This window comes from Rutidosis leptorrhynchoides, chromosome 5 (assembly GCF_046630445.1).
Source record: "Rutidosis leptorrhynchoides isolate AG116_Rl617_1_P2 chromosome 5, CSIRO_AGI_Rlap_v1, whole genome shotgun sequence".
Classification (NCBI taxonomy): Eukaryota; Viridiplantae; Streptophyta; class Magnoliopsida; order Asterales; family Asteraceae; genus Rutidosis; species Rutidosis leptorrhynchoides.
In genome coordinates, this window is record NC_092337.1 from 454,108,500 (window position 1) to 454,133,365 (window position 24,866).

At 33.1% G+C, this 24,866-nt stretch overlaps 2 protein-coding genes and 1 long non-coding RNA gene across 3 annotated transcripts; all 3 read left to right on the forward strand.

Annotated features, from left to right (window-relative positions):
• Positions 1–1,127: 1,127 nt before the first annotated feature.
• LOC139847746 (uncharacterized) lies at positions 1,128–3,757 on the forward strand. The gene is made up of 3 exons (XR_011759655.1): positions 1,128–1,585; positions 1,794–2,193; positions 2,960–3,757. It is a non-coding gene; the product is annotated as an uncharacterized lncRNA (long non-coding RNA).
• A 4,455-nt stretch (positions 3,758–8,212) lies between these two features.
• Positions 8,213–11,773, forward strand: LOC139850170 (BTB/POZ domain-containing protein At5g41330-like). The gene is made up of 3 exons (XM_071839758.1): positions 8,213–8,654; positions 8,947–9,047; positions 11,618–11,773. The coding sequence occupies exons 1-3, from the start codon at positions 8,213–8,215 to the stop codon at positions 11,771–11,773; spliced, it is 699 nt and encodes a 232-aa protein (XP_071695859.1).
• A 1,292-nt stretch (positions 11,774–13,065) lies between these two features.
• Positions 13,066–15,000, forward strand: LOC139847856 (BTB/POZ domain-containing protein At5g41330-like). Its single transcript, XM_071837585.1, has one exon. It carries the CDS (start codon positions 13,354–13,356, stop codon positions 14,743–14,745), a length of 1,392 nt encoding a protein of 463 aa, XP_071693686.1. The 5' UTR covers positions 13,066–13,353; the 3' UTR covers positions 14,746–15,000.
• Positions 15,001–24,866: the final 9,866 nt, after the last annotated feature.

Genomic DNA, 24,866 nt, shown 5'->3' on the forward strand with positions numbered 1-24,866 from the left:
TATATATTGCAAAAGCATTTAAAAAGAGAGCAAATGAAACTCACTATACGATATTTTGTAGTAAAAATATGCATACGACGATACTGAACAATGCAGGGTTGGCCTCGGATTCACGAACCTATATCAATTATGTATATTAACATATATGATAACAACTAACAAGTTTATATATTAATAATTTACATATCATATTACTAAATAAGTTATATTTATCCTATATACTTTAAGTAGTAATTATTTATTTCTATAATACATTTATTAATATTAATATAGTAAATACTTATTAAAGTAGTTTAATAATATAATATTTATCATTTATCATAATCATAATCATCCCTCTTCTTATTAAATTAAAAGCTTAAATAAGTAATATTCTTTTCAAACAAAAAATCTTAGCCATCCATTAAAACTAATTAAATGATTACGTCCATTGGATCTAAAGTTGAAATGATTATTACTTAATACAAATTTCAATTTAATTTAATATTACATCACTACCCCTATTCATAACAAAAATTCAAAAAAAATACGACAAATAAGGAAAATTGCCATTTAAATTTGGGAAACACGTTTTTTTTTTTAAAAAAAAATATTAAATACGGATACAATCAACACGGCATTTAAATAAGGATACATTTATATAGGGATACAACTATCTCGGCCTTTAAATTAGGGATACACGTTTTCTTAAAAGATTTAAATCCATCAAATAGTTTTTAATAATTACCATAAGGGATTATAAAATAATTAAATAGTATAATCAGAAACATGGATTGTGTGTGTGGAAACAAAATATTAACTGAACGAAATAAGGGTATCATTTTTCAAATTATCACAATGAATTAGGTATGGGTGATGATATGTACACAACCCATTTTTGTTATGTACACAACCATTATATTTTACAGAGTATAACATTGTAAAGATTGTGCACATAACAAAAACAGGTTGTGCATTAGATATACTGCCATCAACTGAACGAAACAAAAAATTCGGAAATTATTAAAATTATAAATTATATTATACGGAGTATTATATTAAATTATAAATAATTTATATTTATGTTACCGAGTATAATTTGATTTAATTGCATTTATTTTATTAACATGGCTTATTTTGGCAAATCGTATTCAAACTATCAAAGTCAAACATCCCCCAAATCGCCCCAATTTCTTTTTCAATCACACACCTTCATCATCGGCTCATCGCTCATATAATCTAATCCCACAATAAGAGACATTTGATTATATCAAATCTATTAAATCTTATTCATATATACTCCAACGTGTTCAATAATTTTGGAGCAAATCTTATCCATCCAATATTAGCGGAAGTAATGGTAATATACATATACAATATACAATATCAATATCAATTACAATCGATCGTTTCATACGACTTGATCTTCCAGCCTTTTTCCCACCTCTCTGTTGATTTTTAGAATTTGCAATATTTCAAATTTGTACAATAAAAAGAGACCCAGCCACTTTGGATTCAAACAAATAAATTAATACTGATATTTTATCAAACGAATATTACTTGCTGATCGAGTCAACCGAACACTGAAAACCTTGGATTAAATCAGGTAAAGTTACACAAAATGTCGTAATAATTTGTTTTTAATGTTCTGTTTTTGTTTTCTCATATGTTCTAATATTTAGATTTATCGTTAAGAATTTGTTTTTTGTTTTTTTTTTCAAATTCTTTAATTTTATTAAGGTTGGTTAATAATGTAATTTCCAGTTTATTGATCCAATTTTTAGATTTGTTTTGTTATGTATTGTTTGTTGTAGCATGTTATGGTCAATGTATTATGTTTCTCCGCAACAAAAGTCAGCTAAGCGAGCTCTTTTCCATGAAGAAGGTAATCTGTCTAACTCCTTACAATAGTGGTAGTAGTAGTAGTAATAATTAATAATAATTAATAATAATAATAAGTTATGCATGTCAATAAGTTGTGTTAGTATTATTCTTTCATCTTGCACGTGTTTTTTCTTAGTGGTCACGGCGTTGATGTCATTTCAGCCAATGGGTCAAGTGAAGATATATTATCTCGGTTACTCAATTATGTTTATTACGTGTAGTTTCTGCATTTTTGTTGTTCATTTATTATGCAATTGTTTGCTGTCAAGTGAGTAGCTCTATGTTCTTCTGCTGCAGTTGATCATAGATTCTATGTTGAAGAACACGCAGGTTTGTTCCTAATGTTAAATTCGTGTTTAATTATTCGTCTATTTTTACTTTTTAACATACATAGGTTGGGTGTAGTATGCATTTTGTGGTTTAGTAGCTTTTTTCTAAATGCTTTGTGCTTTGTTGAATAAGTCATAATCTTTGAGCAATTGCATGATGTCGTTGACAATTCTATAATGATGAGTAGAAATAAGTGAACAAAATGTGATGGGATGGTAGTTGCTTTTCTTTATGTTGCTAAGTTTAGTTACAATACTATTTTGCTTTTGAACTTTTGTAACTGGTACTCTTCAGCCAAGAGTGAGTACAAATAAGTGAATAAAACGTGTGGGTATGTGAGTATTATGTTTCTTTGTATACACAGGTGGGAGATTCAAGTATGAGATTCTGACTTTGGGTTATATGATTTGGAAATTTGGCAGGATTGGGTAAAGGGCAGATAGGCTTGGGTCAAAACAGTATCATTAATGTGTAGGTCAAGATGGGTCGGTACATATCGGGTTAGGTAACAGTTAGATATATAAATATGGGTCAAATAGTTGACTTTCATATGATGATGTTTTACAGTTTAGGAAGTCGGCGGCTTTTCACATGTCTAACCGATTTTATTTTTTGTCGGTTAACTTTTGTCCATTTAGGTTTGGTTAAATGACATACCACATATATATGTTATTATGTTTATTTGTTTAGTATTTTGTGTTGCTTTATTTTTCTGCTTTGTTCATCCAAAAAAATTCCTGACCGTTACTTCATTGTGTTTGTTCAGGCGTTACGAGTTACTATTCAGACTAAGGTGACTGAACCTACATGTGTAGTCATTGTAATGCGTTATTGTGTAATCATTGTAATCGATCGTGTGATTATTGGACCTCATTTGGTACATACTCTAAGGTGACATAAATTTGCTGGCTACTTGATGGATATCATTAATATGTTACCATGGATAACAAGTTTGTTAATTTAGTATTAAAGAGGCAAGCATCAATGTTGAAGCCATCTTTGGAAAGGTTAGTCATGTGATTTTGTAACTTCAAGTGAACCCCGTGCTTATACTTTTTCTGTATAACGCCAAAGGTGCCTAACAGATTTATTTTAGTTAGAGTGTGACCGTAGGGTATATAATTCGTCCATTCCCCTTTACTATTTCATATTTTAGTTGTTAAAGCAATAACAAGAATGTTTATATAGTTCAATTAAATACCTATAAAAGTTAGAATGTGCTTGTGTAGAGATGGTGGATTAGAATTATGCTAATATTTGATGTCTTGCTATTAAAATATTGTTCACTTTGCACTATTTGATGGGTTGTTATAATAGTTGCAATATTGAATTTCATCTATTTTATTTTTTGGAATTTCTAATATAGGTCTTAAACACAAAGTAAGAAAGGAGGCAAATACGGGCTGCCATATGAGTCAACTCTACAAGTGGGTTATATTTATATTAGTACATTATGACATATTAGTCGGCATTTGATTTAGTTTAACAAATTTGATTATTGTTTCATTTTATTTCTACTTTATCATAACAAACTTTTTAAAAAAATCCCGCGAATTCGCGGGTCTTTAACTAGTAATATATTAAAATAGAAGTTTATTTCAAGATTTATATATGGTAAGAATATATATATATATATATATATATATATATATATATATATATTTATATTATTGATATAATTTATATATAGCTTACTTAATATTATTTTAGTTATAAAAACTTAGTAATATGTAATATTAATATATTTGTAATGTATTTTTGTAAAATAATATTTATTTGTAATAATAATAATAATAGTGATAAAAATAATGATAGTAATAATAATAAGAGTATTAATAAATACTACCTCACAAGAAAAACTCCAAAAAGAAATAAACTGCCTCAACCCGGGCTTGAATACATGCATTTTATGTTTTACGCCATGGACACAAGTACTAAAAATATATTCTACGTTGAGTTGTACCACATTGCATATCTTCCCTAATAGCTTGGTAACTAATATTTACATGTTGTAAGAACATGTAAGCGCGAATCCTATTGATAGATCTATCGGGTTTGACAACCCCAACCGGGCTAGTCGCTCTAGTATCGTAAACGGTTGCATAGTACTTCGTTTTTACTACACTTAGTACAGTGTAAGGAGATTTCATAATAAAGGGAATATGCTACATTAATGGTTAAGTATGGTTACCGAAGCGCTCAACAACTTATATAATACTTTTATACACTTGCGAGTGTACATATATTTATAACTATGAAATCTTATGGTCTATATTTATATCGATGCTAAACCTATATATCTCACCAACCTTGGGTCAAAACGTGTAAGTTGGCAGAGACACGCTAACCCTGTGTGCCGTAGCACCCACCAATCCCACCCCGAAAGGGACCTGTGCCGGAAAAGTACCTCCTCCCAGTACCCACAGTGATGGCAAGGCGATTTTTACCCCAGCTAGCTAGACCCCCGAAACACTTCACAAATTTCCCCCCGGAGGGAGAAATAATTCCATGCGGGGCGCCCAGACTGAGAATCGAACTTGCGCCTTTCTTGGGTAAAAGCTTCCCCCACTGTGGGCCCAGGGATCAAAGGCATCGGGTACCACTGAGCTATAAGCTCGTTGGTTATCTCGCCAACCTTTGTGTTGACTGTTTAAGTATGTTTATTCTCGGGTCCTTAAGAAAGTCTTTCGCTGTTGCATTATCTGTGCAAGCTGTGCATGGAGTCTCATGCTTTTAATTAAATAAAGTGTTGCATTCAATAAAACCTTTATCATGTATTATATTTGACTGTTATGTCACGTGTGTAGTATTTGGAAACCGATGTATTTTGGGGATTATTTCTTAAATAATCGCCCACTTGTTTAAAATATGCATTATGTATAATAATGGTGTGCTTTTTATGAAACGAATGCAATATTTTCTAAAACGTATCATATAGAGGTCAAATACCTCACTATGGGACCAATGACTAACGTACTGCGTTTATAGTAATATGGACGAGTCGTTTCAGTGTCAATCAAACTTCTTCTTGCGGAACACTCTTTTGTTGCACTGTTCGCGTGCCTTTTCTTTGTCTTTCGTTGGTGACTTCTTTTTCTCCTCGAACCACTGGCTTGCGTTTCTTGTTCAGTTTCTTGTTCGATTTGTTGTTGGTATTCATGTTGGGTTTCTAGTTGGCTAATGTTGAACTGTTATGAGTTTGTTGAAAAGGTCATTGTGGGGTTAACTCGAGTTCTCGTTGAATTTATTGTAGTTTTTGAAGTTTTTGTAGTTGATGTTGAATTTCTTGTTGGCTAATATTGAACGAGGTTGTTGTATAACCGGCAAAACCAAGTGAAGTGCGAGATTGGGTTGAAGATGAAGAGCCGAAAGTTGTTGGTTCGCCGGTGTTGATTAAAATGTTATTATACAACGGCCATTCGTTCGGTTTGAGGTTCACCATTGTTAAGTGTTGTTTAGAAAACATTGAAGAATTAAAAAATTGAGAGAAAATATGGATGAGATTGTATAAAAAAGGTGTTGAGTGGAGTTTATTTTTTTAGGTAAAATGGTATATATTTAATATTATTAAAATTATTGTATTTATTAACTTTTATATCCGTTGCATTTTGAAAATGAAAATGTTTGATTTTTGGTGTTTGAGTCAAACGGTTACCACCAACACCAATGACGAGAAGTCACATCGTCCAACACACCAACACGCGCAACCTTCTTCATCGTGCCAGCCACTAGCACGTCACCACTATTGACCCACCAGCACGCCGCGCTAGAGGCGTGTTGCCGGCGTGCAGGGTGAAAAACTCCTGGAGCACGATGCGTTATATATGGCCTAATATTATTTGGGAAGAAAAGTTAAGTGAGATGAAATCACCTGGGAACTAAAATTACTACTGTATTTGGGAGTAACGGGGTCACATGGACTTCTTATAATCTACCAATATTAGATAGCTTGCTGCGTTTTTCTTAGAAAAATAATAAGTATGGATAAGATATAGGAGTCTAGTGTAAAAGAAATGAACATGTGATTCGAAAAGACTAGTTTTGCAACTAACATGTTTGGGTCAGTTATGGGTTGGTATTTCTTCGCTTCGAGATTTTGACAGTTGGGTAGATTGGCGCGGGTGGTTAATTGTTGTTGGATCATTATCACACTGTTTTGTTTATTTTTTAATTTTATTCTTTATTTTTTACATATTTTTATATATGCATAAAGTATGAGTATTAAAGAAATTTATTATATTATTCTTATCTACTTGTAAAAATTGACAATTAATTTGGAGTAATCTAAAATGAAATACCCGACAATAAATTAGGGGCGGATGAAGTATTTTATTTGGATCCCTATACAATGCCATAGCCCATATATATATTTTTAATCACATCACCTAGTAATGTAATACTCGGTAATCAATTATGGAGTTCTTAGACCAGTGAGAGTTCTTAGACCAGTCCATATGGCTCGCCAAGTTGATGTGGCGTTCGCCAAACTCATGGTCCCATAGACACCAACTCCTCTTAGCATTCACCATAGAAATTTTACCATAGATATGACGAGCATTACTTAACCAACATGGGCTTGCATGCTTTATATTGTTTAGGTTTTATGCTTTAGTATTTGTACATTGTATATCAAGATGAATATTGTCGTAGCCATGATACTATGATAGTGAGTTTTTAATTATTAGTTAGTTATAAGATTTTGGTGATGATGTAAGACTGATCAGACAATTAAGAAGAGTAAAATTTTAGCCACGATTGAAAGTGGTCTTCTGAGATCAGATCGTGACCAAACCACCTGATTATTCATTCTTCATACTTTTATATATAGAGATTTAATCAAGAGGGAATCACTTTTTTGGGGAAAAGTGATTTTTTTCGTTTTTTGAAAAAATTTTGTTCACGAACATTATAGATTAGATGAAAATATGAACATTTAAAAAAGACACTTTGTGAGGATTGTCATTATTTTGGCGGGAAAAATGCTCGAAGAAAAAAATAAAAACATTCAATGCATTGAATGTTTTACTGCTGAGTTTTTTTAAGGGATTAGAAATTAGGGTTTAGAAATTAAGGTTTAGAAATTATGGGATTATAATTTAGGGTTTAGCTATTAGGGTTTAGAAATTAGGGTTTTGGGTTTAGAAATTAGGGTTTAGGGTTTAGAAATTAGGGTTTAGATTGAATATTTTAACACGAACGGTTTAGAGTTTAGGGTTTAGAGTTTTGGGTTGAGGGTTTACGGAGTAAACTCGAAAACCCAAAATCCAAAAACCTAAACTCTAAATCGGGCTAAATGCGAAAAAAACACTTCACACAAGATGAAAACAAAACGATGCAAATAAACTCAGCAGCAAAACATTCAATGCATTGAATGTTTTAATTTTTTTATTTGAGCATTTTTTCGCTAAAATAATGGCATTTATCACAAAGTCTCTTTTTTAAATGTCCATATTTTCATCTAATATATAATGTTCGTGAACAAAGTTTTTTCAAAAAATGAAAAAAAATAAAAAATAATTTACTTCCCCCTTCCTCTAAAAAAGTGCTTCTCTCTTGATTATTACCATATATATATATATATATATATATATATATATATATGTGAGTATATTTTTTGATGTTTTAAACTTATTTATCGATTATCGATTCATATCTTTTAAACTTCAAATTTCCTCTTCGAACATACAAATTATATGTTTTTGTGACCGGTCCAGATTTGTTCAATTGGCATATTTTTTTTTTAAGGGTCCCCAATTTGAAATATTTGTACAGCAGTGAAGAACCCGGACAGCAGTACCTAACCCTTAATATGTTCTGTTTCACAACTGAAATTATTCCACATCTCTTGATTCCTCTTCCATTGAAACGAAAACCAGTAAATTGAGAAGAACCAAAATTGAAAAGAACCAACTACCTATAAACCACCATAGTTGACCCACCATTAAATCCCCTTCAAAACCATCATACTAATCAAAAAGCTTCAGTCTTTCTTAAAAATTTGTTACAATTCTTGTTAAAGATGCCACCTTTTGGGAACCCAAAGAATCAAGAATTCAACAAACTCAACATAGTCACCATTGATGTGGGTGGTCAACTGTTTCAAACCACCATACAAACCCTAACCCTAGCTGGTACAAATACTTTTTTCTCTAAACTTTTCAATTCTTCTTCTGAAGTAAACAATATCCCTTTTATTGACAGGGATTCTGAATTGTTTTCAATTATATTATCTATTTTAAGAACTGGGAATCTGCCATCAAAAGCTAAAATCTTTGAAATCCAGAATATTGTTTTTGAAGCAAAATTTTATGGGGTTGAAAGTCTTCTTGTTCAATCTCAATCAAACCCATCTCAATTTGAACCTTTTGACCTTGAAAAGTTAATGATTTTGCCTGTAAGTGGTGTAAAGACTCACCTTCTGCAATTGCTAGTTTGCTACAACACCGAACGGGTCAGTTCATGTATCTCATGGAAGCAAAGTTACATCTTTTGATTGGTCTTTACAAAGAAAGTCAACTACTTTGACTCAATTTACTGTTATTGATTCATTATTAGCTATATCACCCAATATTTTAAGATAAATGCAGCAAACCATCTAATACATTAGTAATTTTAGTTCCTAGGCAATTTTATCTCACTTAACTTCTCTTCCCAAATATTATTAAGGGATGCTAAACCAATCATCTACTTGTTTTTAGATCAAAAGTATGTTAATTTTTTTTAACAAGCAATGATTTTTAATATATGAATTAGCTTTAGCTATTGAAGGCCATATGCATTCAGTGGGTTATGATTTGGTGCCATACATGGATTATGGTTTTCCACTTAATTTTCCTGTCCATAAAGGCGTTGAGGTAAGTGTGCAGTCTATCGGCCTATTAAAATTTTCTTTTGATTGCAATATGTAGAACTGCTGATACCTTTGAGCGGTTCCTAACAGGTTTCTTTATACTTTTATATCATACTATGAATACAATGAATTTGATTATATAAAAAGAAATCCAGATCTCTAATCTTGTTCTTTTCTTAATTTAATTTAGTCATGGGCATTTTCTTGACCGTCGTGCTATTGGGGTCTTTGGTTACACATGTCATCCAACATCAAATAAGTTTGATCAGCCATTCAATCTACAACGATTAAACCTTTATTAGATCACTTGAAATTTTTGCGTACTGTTTTGCAAGACATCAAAATCTGCTCCAACGGTATGTTTACCTTAGAAATAATCAATTAGAAATAATCAATGTAAGTATTTTTCTAATTATTGATAAGTGGAAAAATTTATGTTACTCCACATATTTTCTTTTAATTTTTATTGTTAAACTAAGTAGGTTTCATTTTTAAATAACATAATACATTTCGTTGTGCATCTTGAAGCTTTATTGTCAGCTTCATTATATATCTTGTGGGACCTGTATTGTGCTACCTTATATTTGGTACTGGCGTAGAGACTATATTTGTTCTAAGTATTCCCCGACGTGGGACAGGGGCGGAAACAGAGTGGGGTGCCCGCCCAGTGGATTTGAAATTTTCAGGCCTAAAATTTTGGATTTTCATATTTTGCCCTTAAAATCTTCAGATTTTGCCCCCAAAGTCTCCATTTTTGCCTCCGAAGCCTCCATATTTTTCCCAAAAAAATTGCAGTGAACGTGAACGCTTTTAGAAAAATTCGCCCCTGGTGAAAAAAATTTCTGGTTCCGTCACTTCGTGGGGTAATATTTATGTTGCCTTTTATATCACGGTGTGTAACCTGACTACTACTATAACTTGTACAAACATGTTTTATATATATTTTTCTTGTACTTATTTGCTTGTTATTGTGTAGAATGTTTCATATGGTTATCAGATTTTTTTCGAGTGTATTATCGTTGTCTAAGAGTGCATTTATTATGGTGGAAAAATTGACCGCCGAGGATAATACACTCGAATAGAATCTGATAGCTATTTGAAACATTTACGAAATAACAAGCTGATAATTACAAGAAATATATATAAAAAACATGTTTGTGTAAGTTATAATATTAATTAGGTTTACAATTCGTAGTATAGAAGGCTACATAGGTATCACCCCTGCATCAGAACATACTTAGAACTAATATAGTCTCCACGCCAGTACCAAAAATAAGGTAGCTAAATACAGCCCTCACAAGATATATGATGAAGTTGACAACAAAGCTTTAAGATGGACAACAAAATGTATTATATTATTCAAAAATGAAATTTAAATAATTTGACAATAAAAGTTAAAAGAAAATACGAGGAATGACATAAAATTTTCTACTTATTAATAAATAGAAATATGCTTACATTGTTATAACAATTTTAAAGTAATACTATTGTTTATCTTCGAGGGAAGCATAGTTGGGGAAGATTTAGATGTCTTGCAAAACGGTATGCAAAAAATCTAATTAATCTGATAAATGTTGAACTGCAGTAGGTTGAATGGCTGATCAAACATATTTGACCATAATGGTGGATAACGTGTAATAAAATCCCTAACAGCACAACTGTCATAATAACGGCTATGAGTAAATTAAATAAAAAAGAACAAAATTTGAGATCTGGAGTTTCTTTTTATATAAAATTTCATATTCATAATATATTATAAAAATATAAAAAAAATCTCTTAGGAACCGCTCAAAGGTACTAGGCGCCAGTTCTACTAATTGCAATCAAGAGAAAGATTGATCCAATTAGGTTGATAGACCCCACAATTACCTAAACTCCTTTATCCATAATCCCATGTATGCCACCAAATCATAACCGACTAAATGCATATGGCTTGTTGTAGTTAAAACCAACCGATATATTAAAAATCCATGCTCGTTAAAAAAATATATAACATATTTTTGATCTAAAAACAAGTAGATGAGGGTTTTAGCCTCCCTTAATATTATTCGGGAGGTAAGAACTAATTACTACTGTATTTGGGAATAACGGGGTCACATGCATTTCTTATTCTCTACCAATATTAGGCGGTTTGCTGTATTTATCTTAATAAATATAAATATGGATAAGATATAGGAGTCTAGTGTAAAAGAAGTGAGCAATATGTGTGATTAGAAAAGACTGGTTTTGCAACCAACATGTCTGGATCTGTTCATAAACATATACTGGGACTTACAAGGTACAATGTGTTTTTCCAGTCGAGATATATAGATCATGTTTATGGATTAACATGTGCAAAATCTTGTTTTAGACCGGCCATTATATGAATCAAGGTAACAAGCATAAGATATTTCAAGCTGGATGGCCTTTTAGAAAGTCTTATCACGATCTCTGAACAAAGCACTACAATAGTGAGGCAAAAGCAGACCATATACTTATCATGGTAGACTGGACATTACACACATTGTAGGCTGTAGCCAATGACAACGCCACAATTTCCCTACATTTATTATTGTAATTGCGTCTTTACCTTAGAGAATAAAATATCTCAGGGACCCTTGGTATTCAAGTGTTGGTTTACTTGAAATTCTGGTAGCCGGTCTCAAAGGTGGTGTTATTGGATTTCCTAGTATTGGTTTAGTGGAGATTTTGGGTGGTTTCTTTGGAGGATGTGTATTGCGGGTTTGGTAGATTTCCTAGTAATGGTTATACTGTTTCTAGTATGCTTAAGAGACCGGGAGTTGTTGGTCCTTGAAGTTGGGAGTTGTTTAGTTGGCTAAGGATCTCAATTGGTTGGCTTGTTTCATTGTTAGGTTTCTTTTTTCAATGATTAATCCCTCGTGATTTATGTGCGGTCTCAAGTTTCATCGGATTGGTACATGTTTATATTTTCAATTTGTAGTGCGGCAACTAGCTCTAGTGTTTCTCTAGTCCCGTAATACAAGAAGACTCGGGGGTTTGAAGGTCTCAATGGTTTTTTGTGTTTGTTTGTTTAGCTTTGTATCAACGTTGTTATTGTTCGAATCAATAGATGTTTGTATGGCAATTAGATCGTGGGATCTATTCAAAGAGACTAGTTAGGGTATGCATAATTTGTAACTCAAGTAGATTTTTGGATCGTTTCAATTTTCATAACTTATGGGTGATTTTTGGATCATGCCTTTTTTTTTTTTTCCTTCAACTTTTCAGTTTTATTTTTACTTTTTACATAATTTTTTGTTAAGTGTATGAAGTAGTAATCAAGAGTATAATAGAATTTTACATATGATTATTATATATTTATGAAAATCAACAATTAATTTTAAAAAATCTAAAATAAAATACCGGACAATAAATTAAATTACGGAAGAATAAAGTATTTGATTTGGAACCTGTACAATGTCATAATATATTTTTTAATCACAATCATCACTAATGTAAGACTCCGTAATCGGTTGTGGAGTTCTTATGAGATCAGATCCTGACCAAACCAGCCTGATTATTCATTCTTCAAACTCTTATAAATATAAGAGTATATTTTTTGAAGTGCAAACTTATACGGAGTATATCAATATATACCTTTTAAACCAACGGATCTTCGGTCCAGCGGTACCGCGGTTACACTTGTGTACTCGCAGGGCTAGAGGTCTCGGGTTCGAACCTCGTCACCCGCTCTAGGAATTGAAATATATTCCTTGAAGGTGGCCCAAAGGGAAGGTTTTACCGACCCGCTCCGGGACTAAGGTCCGGCCCGCCTGCCCCTCGGGATGGTTTAAGGGTCGGATCCTCAGAGTGTGGTTCGGGTTTCCTGCCCGAAAGCGCGTGTGTGTGTGCAAATGATGACTAGGCTTCGGTCCGGACTGATGCAAGCTTGCCTTTCAAAAAAAAAAAAAAAATTATATATATATATATATATATATACCTTTTAAACTTCCAACATACTATATGTTTTTGTGACCAGTCCAAATTTGTTCAATTGCCATATTCTTGTTTGAGGGTCCCCAATTTGAATATACGTACAGCAGTGAAGCCAACCCGGACAGCAGTACCTAACCCCTAATATGTTCTGTTTCACAGCTGAAATTATTCTACATCTCTTGATTCCTCTTCCGTAGAAACGAAAACAGTCAAGACTTTCATTATCCAATCCAGCTTGGCATCCTACGAAACCCTAAATTGAAAAGAACCAACTACCCACCATAGTTGACCCACCATTAAACCCCCTTCAAAACCATCATACTGATCAAAAAGCTTCAATCTTTCTTAAAAATTTCTTACAATTCTTGTTAAAGATGCCACCTTTTGGGAACCCAAAGAATCAAGAATTCAACAAACTCAACATAGTCACCATTGATGTGGGTGGTCAACTGTTTCAAACCACCATACAAACCCTAACCCTAGCTGGCACAAATACCCTTTTCTCTAAACTTTTCAATTCTTCTTCTGAACGAAACAATATCCCTTTTATTGACAGAGACCCTGAATTGTTTTCAATTATATTATCTCTTTTAAGAACTGGGAATCTGCCATCTAAAGCTAAAACCTTTGAAATCCAAGATATTGTTTTTGAAGCAAAATTTTATGGAGTTGAAAGTCTTCTTGTTCAATCTCAATCAAACCCATCTCAATTTGAACCTTTTGACCTTGAAAAGTCAATGATTTTGCCTCTAAGTGGTAGAGACTCACCTTCTGCAATTGCCACAACACCTAATGGATCAGTTCATGTATCTCATGGAAGCAAAATTACATCTTTTGATTGGTCTTTACAAAGAAAGTCAACTACTTTGACCCAATTTACAGCTATTGATTCTTTAATAGCTTTATCTCCTAACATTATTGCAGCTGGTGCCACTGATTTCAGTGGGTTGCAAATTATTGATCTTGATGTGGGTTCTGTTAGACAGACTTTAAATTGGGAAAATGTGACCAAATCTGGTTCAACTGTTCAAGCAATTGGAACATCCCCTGAGTTATTATTCACTAGTTTTGAATCAAGTCGTAGGAATTCGAACTCTATTTTGGTATCTGATCTCAACGATAGTTTTAAAGTTGTAACCGAAATTGGGCATAATGAAATATTCGGAGCTGATCTTGATTCTGCAATTCCATCAACAAAACTGAATTGGATTCCAAGTCTTAATCTTTTAATGGCTTCTGGGTCCCACAGTGGACCATCTGGGATTTCAGGAAACATCAAGTTTTGGGATATACGGTCTGGGAATCTTGTTTCGGAAATTAAAGAAAAATCCGATTGCTTTTCGGATATTACAGCTTCGGATACCCTTTCAGCTGTTTTCAAAGTTGGTATAAACTCAGGGGAGGTTTCTTATATCGATTTTAGGGACATATCGTCTAATGTAACTTGGAATTGTCTTGGTGATCCTAGAAAAATGTCAAATTTGAAGAGACAAGGGTTTGGTTACAAGATCGAAAACCATGGAAATCAAGTATTTTGTAGTAAAGAAGGTGAATTGGAGCTGTGGTCTGAGGTTTTAATGGGTTCATCGACAACGGGTCAAAATTTGAAGGAAGATAGAGTGTTTAAGAAGAACGTTTTGGGTAGGTCGATGGATATTGGAGGAAATAGGATAACAAATCTTGGATTTGGCGGAAATAAGATGTTTGTTACTAGGAAAGATCAGCAATTCGTCGAGGTTTGGCAAAGTTCTGTAAGAAAATGTTGATCAGTTTGTTGTTTTAATACCAATAAGCTATAAGCTATTGATTGTTGTGTGTGTACAGTATTATTGGTTTGTACTCATATGTGTAGAATTATAAGTTTGAGATTAATGTTGTACCTCATAATTTATAATCTTGAATCTGTTAGGAATGATAAGTATACATATACTGTTGGAAACAGAAGTTTGTACACACTACACAGTGATTAATTTGCTAATGTTTACGCTCATTGTTGGAATCCTTATTAAGTGTTCGATGAATTCATTTATACACTCTTGGTAGGCTTTTCGTACATACTTTTCCTCTAGAAAGCGTATAATGGTCTTTGTAACTGCTTAATTAGTTTGTTCATACTATATTGGGTATGGGTCACACTTGTTTAGTCGTGCTCGTGTGAGCTTTGTACAGATTGTTGTGCTCTGCATTGCTTGTGGAGAACAGGACTGTATAATAATAAATACTCCAAGATTTGTCTAATAATAACATGTAAGTTGTTTGTTGATATTTTGTATATGAAGTTGATGTTTACTAATTTTGATCAGTTATCTAATTGCCAAACTAGTTAGTAATAATGTTCTCTCTCGGAAGCTTTGTGTAATTCACATTCCTGTATTTACTTTACTGATTATAAACATTTATTTGAGTATGTTACATATGTGAAACTGAATTACAGTTGCAAATGTTGGAAATTTAGTGTAATTAAGGGATTTAATCTACACTTGTAAACGGGTTAGGAGGTACGGAGTGTACACCCATTAAGTGATAGATTGCCCGGACTCGAAAGTGGTTTTCCATTATCACAAATTTGAGTGATTACGGAAGTATTATTCCTGCAATAGGTGAAACATCTCCATCGTGGAAATAAAACAAACAACTTTATGTAAAGGATTTGTTTTAGATTTGAAAACGATTTCCTAGATTTGGTTGTTGGAAATAAAACAAACAACTTTATGTAAAGGATTTGTTTTAGATTTGAAAACGATTTCCTTGATTTGGTTGTTGGAAATAAAATAAACAACTTTATGTAAAGGATTTGTTTTAGATTTGAAAACGATTTTCTAGATTTGGTTGTTGGAAAATAAAACAAACAACTTTATGTAAAGGATTTGTTTTAGATTTGAAAACGATTTCCTTGATTTGGTTGTTGGAAATAAAACAAACAACTTTATGTAAAGGATTTGTTTAGATTTGAAAACGATTTCCTTGATTTGGTTGTTGGAATAAAACAAACAACTTTATGTAAAGGATTTGTTTTAGATTTGAAAACGAAATTAGTTAGTGAAACATCTCCATCGTGGAATAATACTTATTTTTGGGTGCCTATAAATAAGGACTATCATTTATGAGAATAAGATATACGAAAAACACCTTAATACTCTTATGCAAAAGAGTTCTTGTTTACTGCCAATAACAAGAACTAATCTCTGTCTTATCCCAAAGTGATATTCGTGTAACCCAGGCAATAAGGGTCGAATAATTACTTTCGGAAAGTGATACCACGATTCAGTGATTTATCCGGCTATCGATTATTTTACCCTACCCGAAATTTCAATAAAACCTCCAACAATCGAAAGTAATTATTCGTTATAATCGATGGCAGCTACGATGAAACACATGACGGCGAATTTCTCCAAACTTGATAAGTTTGAGGGAATTGATTTTAGGAGATGGCAAAAGAAGATGCACTTCTTTCTGAGCAGCATGAGTGTGGTGTACGTACTCAGCACACCAATTCCTGAAGATCATGGTGATGATGCCACTATTGAACAAATTCGAAAAAGGTGCAAGTGGGAGAACGATGACTACATCGCTAGAGGTTTAATCCTCAATGGTATGGCTGATTCCCTTTTTGATATTTACCTAAATGTTGAATCTTCTAAAGAACTATGGGACTGTTTAGAAACCAAGTATATGTCTGAGGATGCTTCTAGTAAAAAGTTCCTTGTGAGTAATTTTAATAATTACAAGATGGTCGATTCTAGACCGGTCTTGGAACAATACAATGAGCTCATTCATATACTTGGTCAATTCACACAACATAAGATGAACATGGATGAGTCTATTCAAGTCTCAAGCATAATTGATAAACTACCTCTATCTTGGAAAGAATTTAAACATTCTTTGAAACATAAGAAGGAGGAGTTAACTCTTGTTGAGTTGGGTAGTCATCTGCGTATTGAGGAATCCCTCAGGTTGCAGGATAATGACAAGCCAAAGAGCAACGAAGTTGCTGGTACGTCTGTTGTCAATATGGTGGAACATAAAAAGTTCACTAGTAATAATGACAAAAAGGGCAAACGTAAACATCAAGGTTATAACAAGGCTAATCCGAACAAGAAGTCTAAATTGACTTGTTGGAAGTGTGGTAAAACTGGACACATGAAAAAGGATTGCAAGGTTATTTTTGGTAATAATAATGCCAAAGGATCTAGCACAAGCGGTTCGGGAAATGGTTTAAACAACCACAACTCGAAAAGTCAGAATATATTTAATAATTCAAATGAGAATTATTATGTTTCATATATATCTGAGGCTTATTTTGTGCAGGATGATGATGTCGCATGGTGGGTTGACTCGGGAGCCACCACCCATGTATGCAAGGATAGATTTTGGTTCAAGACTTACGAGTCCGTGACTGATGGATCAATTCTTCATATGGGAAATGAGTCAACAGCCTCTGTTCATGGACGTGGAAGTGTGGATTTGTGTTTTAGTTCTGGAAAAACTATTTATTTGTTTGATGTTTTGCATGTACCACAAATAAGAAAAAATTTGGTTTCCAATAGTGTGTTAAATTGTTGTGGTTATAAACAAGTGATTGAATCTGATAAGTTTGTTTTGTCAAAACATGGTATGTTTGTTGGTTTTGGTTATTTATGCAATAGAATGTTTAGACTTAACATTAATCACTTGAATGTTAATTTTGCTTTTATATCTACTTCTAGCATAAATAATTCTACACTTTGGCATGCTAGACTAGGACATATACACTTTAAAAGAATGCAAGATATGTCTAAAGATGGATTAATACCGGTTTTTGACATGAACAATGAAAAGTGTAAAACGTGTATGTTAACAAAGATCACTAAGAAACCATTTCAAAATGTACATCGTGATACTGAAATTTTGGAATTAATACATAGTGATTTATGTGATTTGCATGCTACTCCTACTTTAGGGAACAAGAAATATTTTGTGACTTTTATTGATGATGCTTCTAGATTTTGCTATGTTTATTTGTTACATACTAAGGATGAAGCATTAGATAAATTTAAAATATTTAATACTGAAGTAGAATTACAACAAAAGGCTTTGATTAAAAGACTTAGAACAGATAGGGGAGGTGAATACATTGACCAATCGTATTTCCAATCCGTTGGTATTATCCATGAGACCACAGCTCCTTATACTCCACAACAAAATGGTATATCTGAAAGGAAGAATAGGGTCCTTAAGGAAATGGTTAATTCCATGTTATCCTATTCGGGTTTAAGTGAAGGATTTTGGGGGGAAGCTATGTTAACAGCTTGTTATTTGCTTAATAGAGTTCCTAACAAAAGAAACAAGATTACACCTTATGAACTTTGGAATAAAAGGAAACCTAACTTGAATTATCTTCGGGTATGGGGCTGTAGGGCGGTTGTAAGACTACCTGATCCCAAGAAGAAAAGTTTAGGTGAAAGAGGTATAGATTGCATATTTGTTGGATATGTTGAACATTCCAAGGCATATAGGTTATATGTAATAGAGCCTAATGAGTTTGTCTCAATCAATTCTGTGATTGATTCAAGGGATGCAATCTTTGATGAAAATCGATTTTCATCTATACCTAGACCAAAGGATATGATTCCAAGTAACAATGGAATCAATAAGGATTGTAATGATGAAGTCTCTGAAAAGGCTGTTGATCAGTCACTTGAGCTTCGAAAAAGCAAAATAAAAAGGAAACCTAAATCATTTGGACCAGATTTTCAACTATACTTAGTTGAAGGTTCTAGGGATGATGTTTCTACCCAATATTCGTATTGTTTCAATGTTGATGATGATCCTAAAACATATGATGAAGCAATGAGGTCTCAGGATGTTGCATTCTGGAAAGAGGCAATTAATGATGAGATAGATTCTATCATGGGCAATAACACTTGGGTGTTAGCTGATCTACCTCCTGGCTGCAAACCATTGGGTTGCAAATGGATTTTCAAAAAGAAGATGAAGGTGGATGGAACTATTGAAAAGTTCAAGGCAAGGTTAGTCATTCAAGGCTTTAGACAAAAGTCTAGAATTGACTATCTTGATACTTATGCTCCCGTGGCACGTATCACTACCATTAGACTGCTGATTGCTTTGACTACGATTCACAATCTAGTTATTCACCAGATGGATGTGAAGACAGCATTCTTGAATGGTGAATTGGATGAGGAGGTTTATATGAACCAACCTCAGGGCTTTGTCATGCCAGGAAATGAAGGCAAGGTGTGCAAACTTGTGAAATCCTTATATGGTTTGAAACAAGCACCTAAGCAATGGCATCAAAAGTTTGATGAAGTGATTTTATCTAGTGGTTTTAAATTAAACCAAGCAGATAAATGTGTATATAGTAAATTTGATGATTCTGGTAAAGGAGTTATAATTTGTCTATATGTTGATGACATGTTAATCTTTGGGACTGACCAAAGTCAGGTTGATTTAACAAAAGAATTTTTGTTATCAAAATTCTCCATAAAAGATATGGGGGAGGCTGACGTTATCCTTGGCATTAGGATCAAACGTGAAAGCAAAGGAATTTAGATTTGTCAATCTCATTATATTGAGAAGGTGTTGAAAAAGTTCAATTGCTTTGAATGTAATCCTGTGAGTACCCCTGTTGATCCAGGTGAGAAGCTTATGCCTAATCAAGGTGAAGCTGTATCACAACTTGAGTGTTCTCAGGTGATTGGCTGTTTGATGTACGCCATGACTTGTACAAGGCCGAATATTGCTTTTGCTGTGGGAAAACTGAGTAGATATACTAGTAATCCTAGTACTCATCACTGGCAAGCAATTAGGCGGGTACTGAAGTACTTGAAGAAAACTATGGACTATAGTTTATCTTATAATGGGTTTCCTTCGGTAATAGAAGGATATTCTGATGCGAGTTGGATAACCAATATTGAAGATCATTCTTCAACTAGTGGTTGGGTGTTCTTGCTTGGGGGAGGTGCTATTTCATGGGCTTCTAAGAAGCAGACATGTATTACCAACTCAACGATGGAATCTGAGTTTGTTGCTTTAGCTGCTGCTGGTAAAGAAGCAGAATGGCTTAGAAACTTGATCCATGAGATACCATTATGGCCTAAACCTATAGCACCCATGTCTATCCATTGTGATAGTGCTGCGACATTGGCAAAGGCTTATAGCCAGATGTACAATGGAAAGTCTAGACACTTAGATGTCAGACATAGCATGATTCGTGAACTCATCATGAATGGGGTGATTTCTATAGTGTTCGTGAGGTCACAATAGAATTTAGCTGATCACTTGACGAAGGGATTGGCAAGAGACTTGGTGAACAAGTCTGCTGTGGGGATGGGTTTAAAGTCCACATAAATTTCTAATTATAAGATACCCAATTCCCTTCTGATGAAAATTAGAAGTTGAATTCAATGTGGAAGGCTTATACTTAGAAATTTGGAGTACAAAATTTTGTATCATCCCAAAGTAAGGTATGTACTCGGACCTGTTGAAGGTGAGGATGAAGTTTAGCTTCTTAATGGTTTATTTGAAAAAGTGCAATAGCAGGTGCATGACTGAAATGAACTACCTATGTGAATGTGAAGTTTTGCCGCTTCAACAAAGCTTGGACTTTTGCTTTAGATACATTCATGAATGGATATGGACACATGGCTTGTAAAGTGTCAGGATAGCTTTAGAGTATTTGAAAACTTATGTGTATGTTATTTTCAGTTATTCAAATGGGTTGAAGGGTTCAATTCTTAGAACACCCCGATTCTCGAATATTTGGAATGTGTAATGTACTAAGGTGAAAATTCAATCTTCAAGATATTTTCATTTATGCATAAGTTTTTGTTTTAATTTGTTTAATTCTCATGAAACGAATTGCACTAAATTAGGGAGGATTGTTGGAAATTTAGTGTAATTGAGGGATTTAATCTACACTTGTAAACGGGTTAGGAGGTACGGAGTGTACACCCATTAAGTGATAGATTGCCCGGACCCGAAAGTGGTTTTCCATTATCACAAATTTGAGTGATTACGGAAGTATTATTCCTGCACTAGGTGAAACATCTCTATCGTGGAAATAAAACAAACAACTTTATGTAAAGGATTTGTTTTAGATTTGAAAACGATTTCCTAGATTTGGTTGTTGGAAATAAAACAAACAACTTTATGTAAAGGATTTGTTTTAGATTTGAAAACGATTTCCTTGATTTGGTTGTTGGAAATAAAACAAACAACTTTATGTAAAGGATTTGTTTTAGATTTGAAAACGATTTCATTGATTTGGTTGTTGGAAATAAAACAAACAACTTTATGTAAATGATTTGTTTAGATTTGAAAACGATTTCCTTGATTTGGTTGTTGGAATAAAACAAACAACTTTATGTAAAGGATTTGTTTTAGATTTGAAAACGAAATTAGTTAGTGAAACATCTCCATCGTGGAATAATACTTATTTTTGGGTGCCTATAAATAAGGACTATCATTTATGAGAATAAGATATACGAAAAACACCTTAATACTCTTATGCAAAAGAGTTCTTGTTTACTGCCAATAACAAGAACTAATCTCTGTCTTATCCCAAAGTGATATTCGTGTAACCCAGGCAATAAGGGTCGAATAATTACTTTCGGAAAGTGATACCACGATTCAGTGATTTATCCGGCTATCGATTATTTTACCCTACACGAAATTTCAATAAAACCTCCAACAGCAAATGCATAAACAAATTTGATACATATGTAAAGGTAGAAGGTGTTTACCTGTTCAAGCTACACGGGATGACGATTAATCTGACCTCATAGTCTCAGCCCAATAGGATTACTGTAATCAACCCTTTTTTCCTTGACCACCACAAAATATTCATTTATGTATGTAGTTTTCTAACTTGTGGAGGTGGTGGTGTGTGTGGAGATGATTTGTACACTCCTTTTTTTAGTCACACACAACTAAATATATATGCATTATATAATAATTACAATGCTTTAAAGTGCGGTTGGTGTTGGTGTTGTACGGTTAAAAAATGATAGGTGTAATATTGTGAGAGTTAAGTTACAAACTATTGAAGTTTAACATATACGTTCTATGTTTTAACACATTGTAACTACTTGGAAGAGTCTGCGACCACTTTCCTGATTCGGGTTTGTTGAGCTAAGCATTTTACAAATTATATTCATTATCCAATCTAAATTTAGTTTAAGGAATCAATTTTAGTAGGCCAAATGATACCTGCTAATACTGATCAAGAAGTATCAATCTTAAAATGATGATCAAGAGGTATCAATTTCTTTGTCCTTTCTTAAGGACACCAAAATACCTAAACTTATATTTTGGACATAAAGTTATAGCTCAAAGATTGAACTTGAATTTCTATTAACGATTCTTAAATCTTAACCACCGGGTTACCCCCTTTCGGTATCAAAAATAGAAGGAAAAATATATATATATATATATATATATATATATATATATATATATATATATATATATATATATATATATATATATATAAGAAGGTAACTTGGAGAAACCATATCAATTTTTTCTATTGATGTTTTTCTAAAGATTTATATAATTCTCTTTTAATTTCATAATTGTAATAGATAGATAGATAGAAGCATTTTTTTTCTCCATGATATGGGTGGCTCTTCCCTATCATTATATACATTGTAAATGTAAATTGTAAATTATAAATGTAATGTAATTAAATTACATGCTATAGTGACGCTAACGTAGAGGTATTTTGGGGTCTTTTTAGACCATCTCCATCCCGACGTCAGATTGGACCCGTCAGTCGAATTGGCATAAACTGACGAAAACTGATGGTCGTTAACACAGTGTTAGTTGTCGTCAGATTTGGACGTTAGTTGGACTATGAACGAAAAAAGGTTTATTACGGGTGTCAATTTTTGATTGGCCCACGTGTCTATAGCCATTTTCCAACGGCTATCTAGCCGTTTTCCTTTTTTTATTATTATTTAATTTCAATTATAAATACAACATTTCTTATTCATTTTTACACAACAAAACCATCAAGTTTCTCTCTATATTTATACAATTTACTCTATTAAATTACGACATCATATTTACTAGCTTCCGATTCCGATTCGGAGGATATTCGTGTTATCCTACTTATTCAAGAATTGGATGAAGAGTCCGAAGTCGAGTCCGTTCCTCGTATTCCTAGAGTTCGCGGGTACATTTCGAGAGATCGTGAGTCAGCAGCGCAATGACTGTGGAACGATTACTTTGCCGACGCACCAGTTTTCTTGGCTAAGAAATTTAAAAGGCGATTTCGTATGCGCATAAATTTATTTCTCCGTATAGCGCAGGGAATAACTACATTTAATGGTAATTATATTCCCAAGCATTTTATTTTTTTTAGAGAAAGTATTGATGCGCTTGGTAGGTAGTCGTTTATTACTTTACAAAAGTGTACTTCGGCTATACGTCAGTTGGCTTATGGATTGAGCCCTGATGCACTCGATGAATATTTACATATGAGTGAGCAAACATCAGTAATATGTTTAGACAACTTTTGTATATGTATCCTTAATTTATATAAAAGTCGATACATGAAATCTCCCACAGCAACCGATGTTGCACGATTATATAGTGCACACGAGAAGAAGCATGGATTCAAGGGTATGCTCAGTAGTATCTGAAAGGACCCGTTCATATACATTATAAACGATTCACAATAGTTGATTACATCGCGAGGTGTACTTGACCTCTATATGATACATTTTACAAACATTGCATTCGTTTTTAAAAGACAAACTTTCATTACATCGACAGTTGACGGCATGCATACCATTTCATAATATATCTAACTATAATTGACTTAATAATAATCTTGATGAACTCGACGACTCGAATGCAACGTCTTTTGAAATATGTCATAAATGACTCCAAGTAATATCTCTAATATGAGCAAATGCACAGCGGAAGATTTCTTTTATACCTGAGAATAAACATGCTTTAAAGTGTCAACCAAAAGGTTGGTGAGTTCATTAGTTTATCATAAACATTCATTTCCATCATTTTAATAGACCACAAGAATTTCATTTTCAGTTCTCATAAATATACGTCTCATGCATAGAGACAAAAATCATTCATATGGATTGAACACCTGGTAACCGACATTAACAAGATGCATATAAGAATATCCCCTATCATTCCGGGACATCTATCGGACATGATAAAACAACATCGAAGTACTAAAGCATCCGCTACAACGGATGGGGTTTGTTAGGCCCAATAGATCTGTGATGACCCAGAAAATTTCGACTAATTTAAACCAATTCTCTATATGATTTAATATTATGTAAACTGGTATATATATATATATATATATATATATATATATATATATATATATATATATATTATAAGATGTACAAGTAAAACACTAATTGCTACTGTTAAAATGACTTTGCTACAGTAAAACACTATTTGCTACAGTAAAAACGACTTTGCTACAGTAAAATATTATTTGCTACAGTAGCACTATTTGCTACAGTAAACACTATTTGATGTCGACGAACTAGCAAACAAAAATGGATAAGGTGGCCATGCGATCGCATGGCAAAAACACTGAAAACTCATGCGATCGCATGAGCTACAGTAAATGGAAAAGTATTATAAATATGCCAGTTTTCTCGACGAATTCCTTACACTTCTTTCTTCTGTAATTTATTTATATTTATATTATAATTATAATTTTAAATTTAAGTTTAATAATAATAAGGTATATACGAGAGTGTTTTTAATTCGGGTTTCAAACCGTTTTAAGCTAGACAAATATTGGGTATTGTTCGGGGTATTGTTCTTGAATCCAAGGCCAACCATACAGTCATCTACCATCATTACGTCTACGCAATTTGCCTACAATATTGAGTCTCAATAT

Bases quoted from the DNA above. Each gene is read 5' to 3' on its own strand.
- LOC139850170 (XM_071839758.1), top strand. From the start codon at position 8,213: ATGCCACCTTTTGGGAACCCAAAGAATCAAGAATTCAACAAACTCAAC. The intron at 8,655-8,946 runs GTATCTCATGGA...TATATGAATTAG, and splicing joins CACCGAACGGGTCAGTTCAT to CTTTAGCTATTGAAGGCCAT. The intron at 9,048-11,617 runs GTAAGTGTGCAG...TCTTTACCTTAG, and splicing joins CTGTCCATAAAGGCGTTGAG to AGAATAAAATATCTCAGGGA.
- LOC139847856 (XM_071837585.1), top strand. From the start codon at position 13,354: ATGCCACCTTTTGGGAACCCAAAGAATCAAGAATTCAACAAACTCAAC.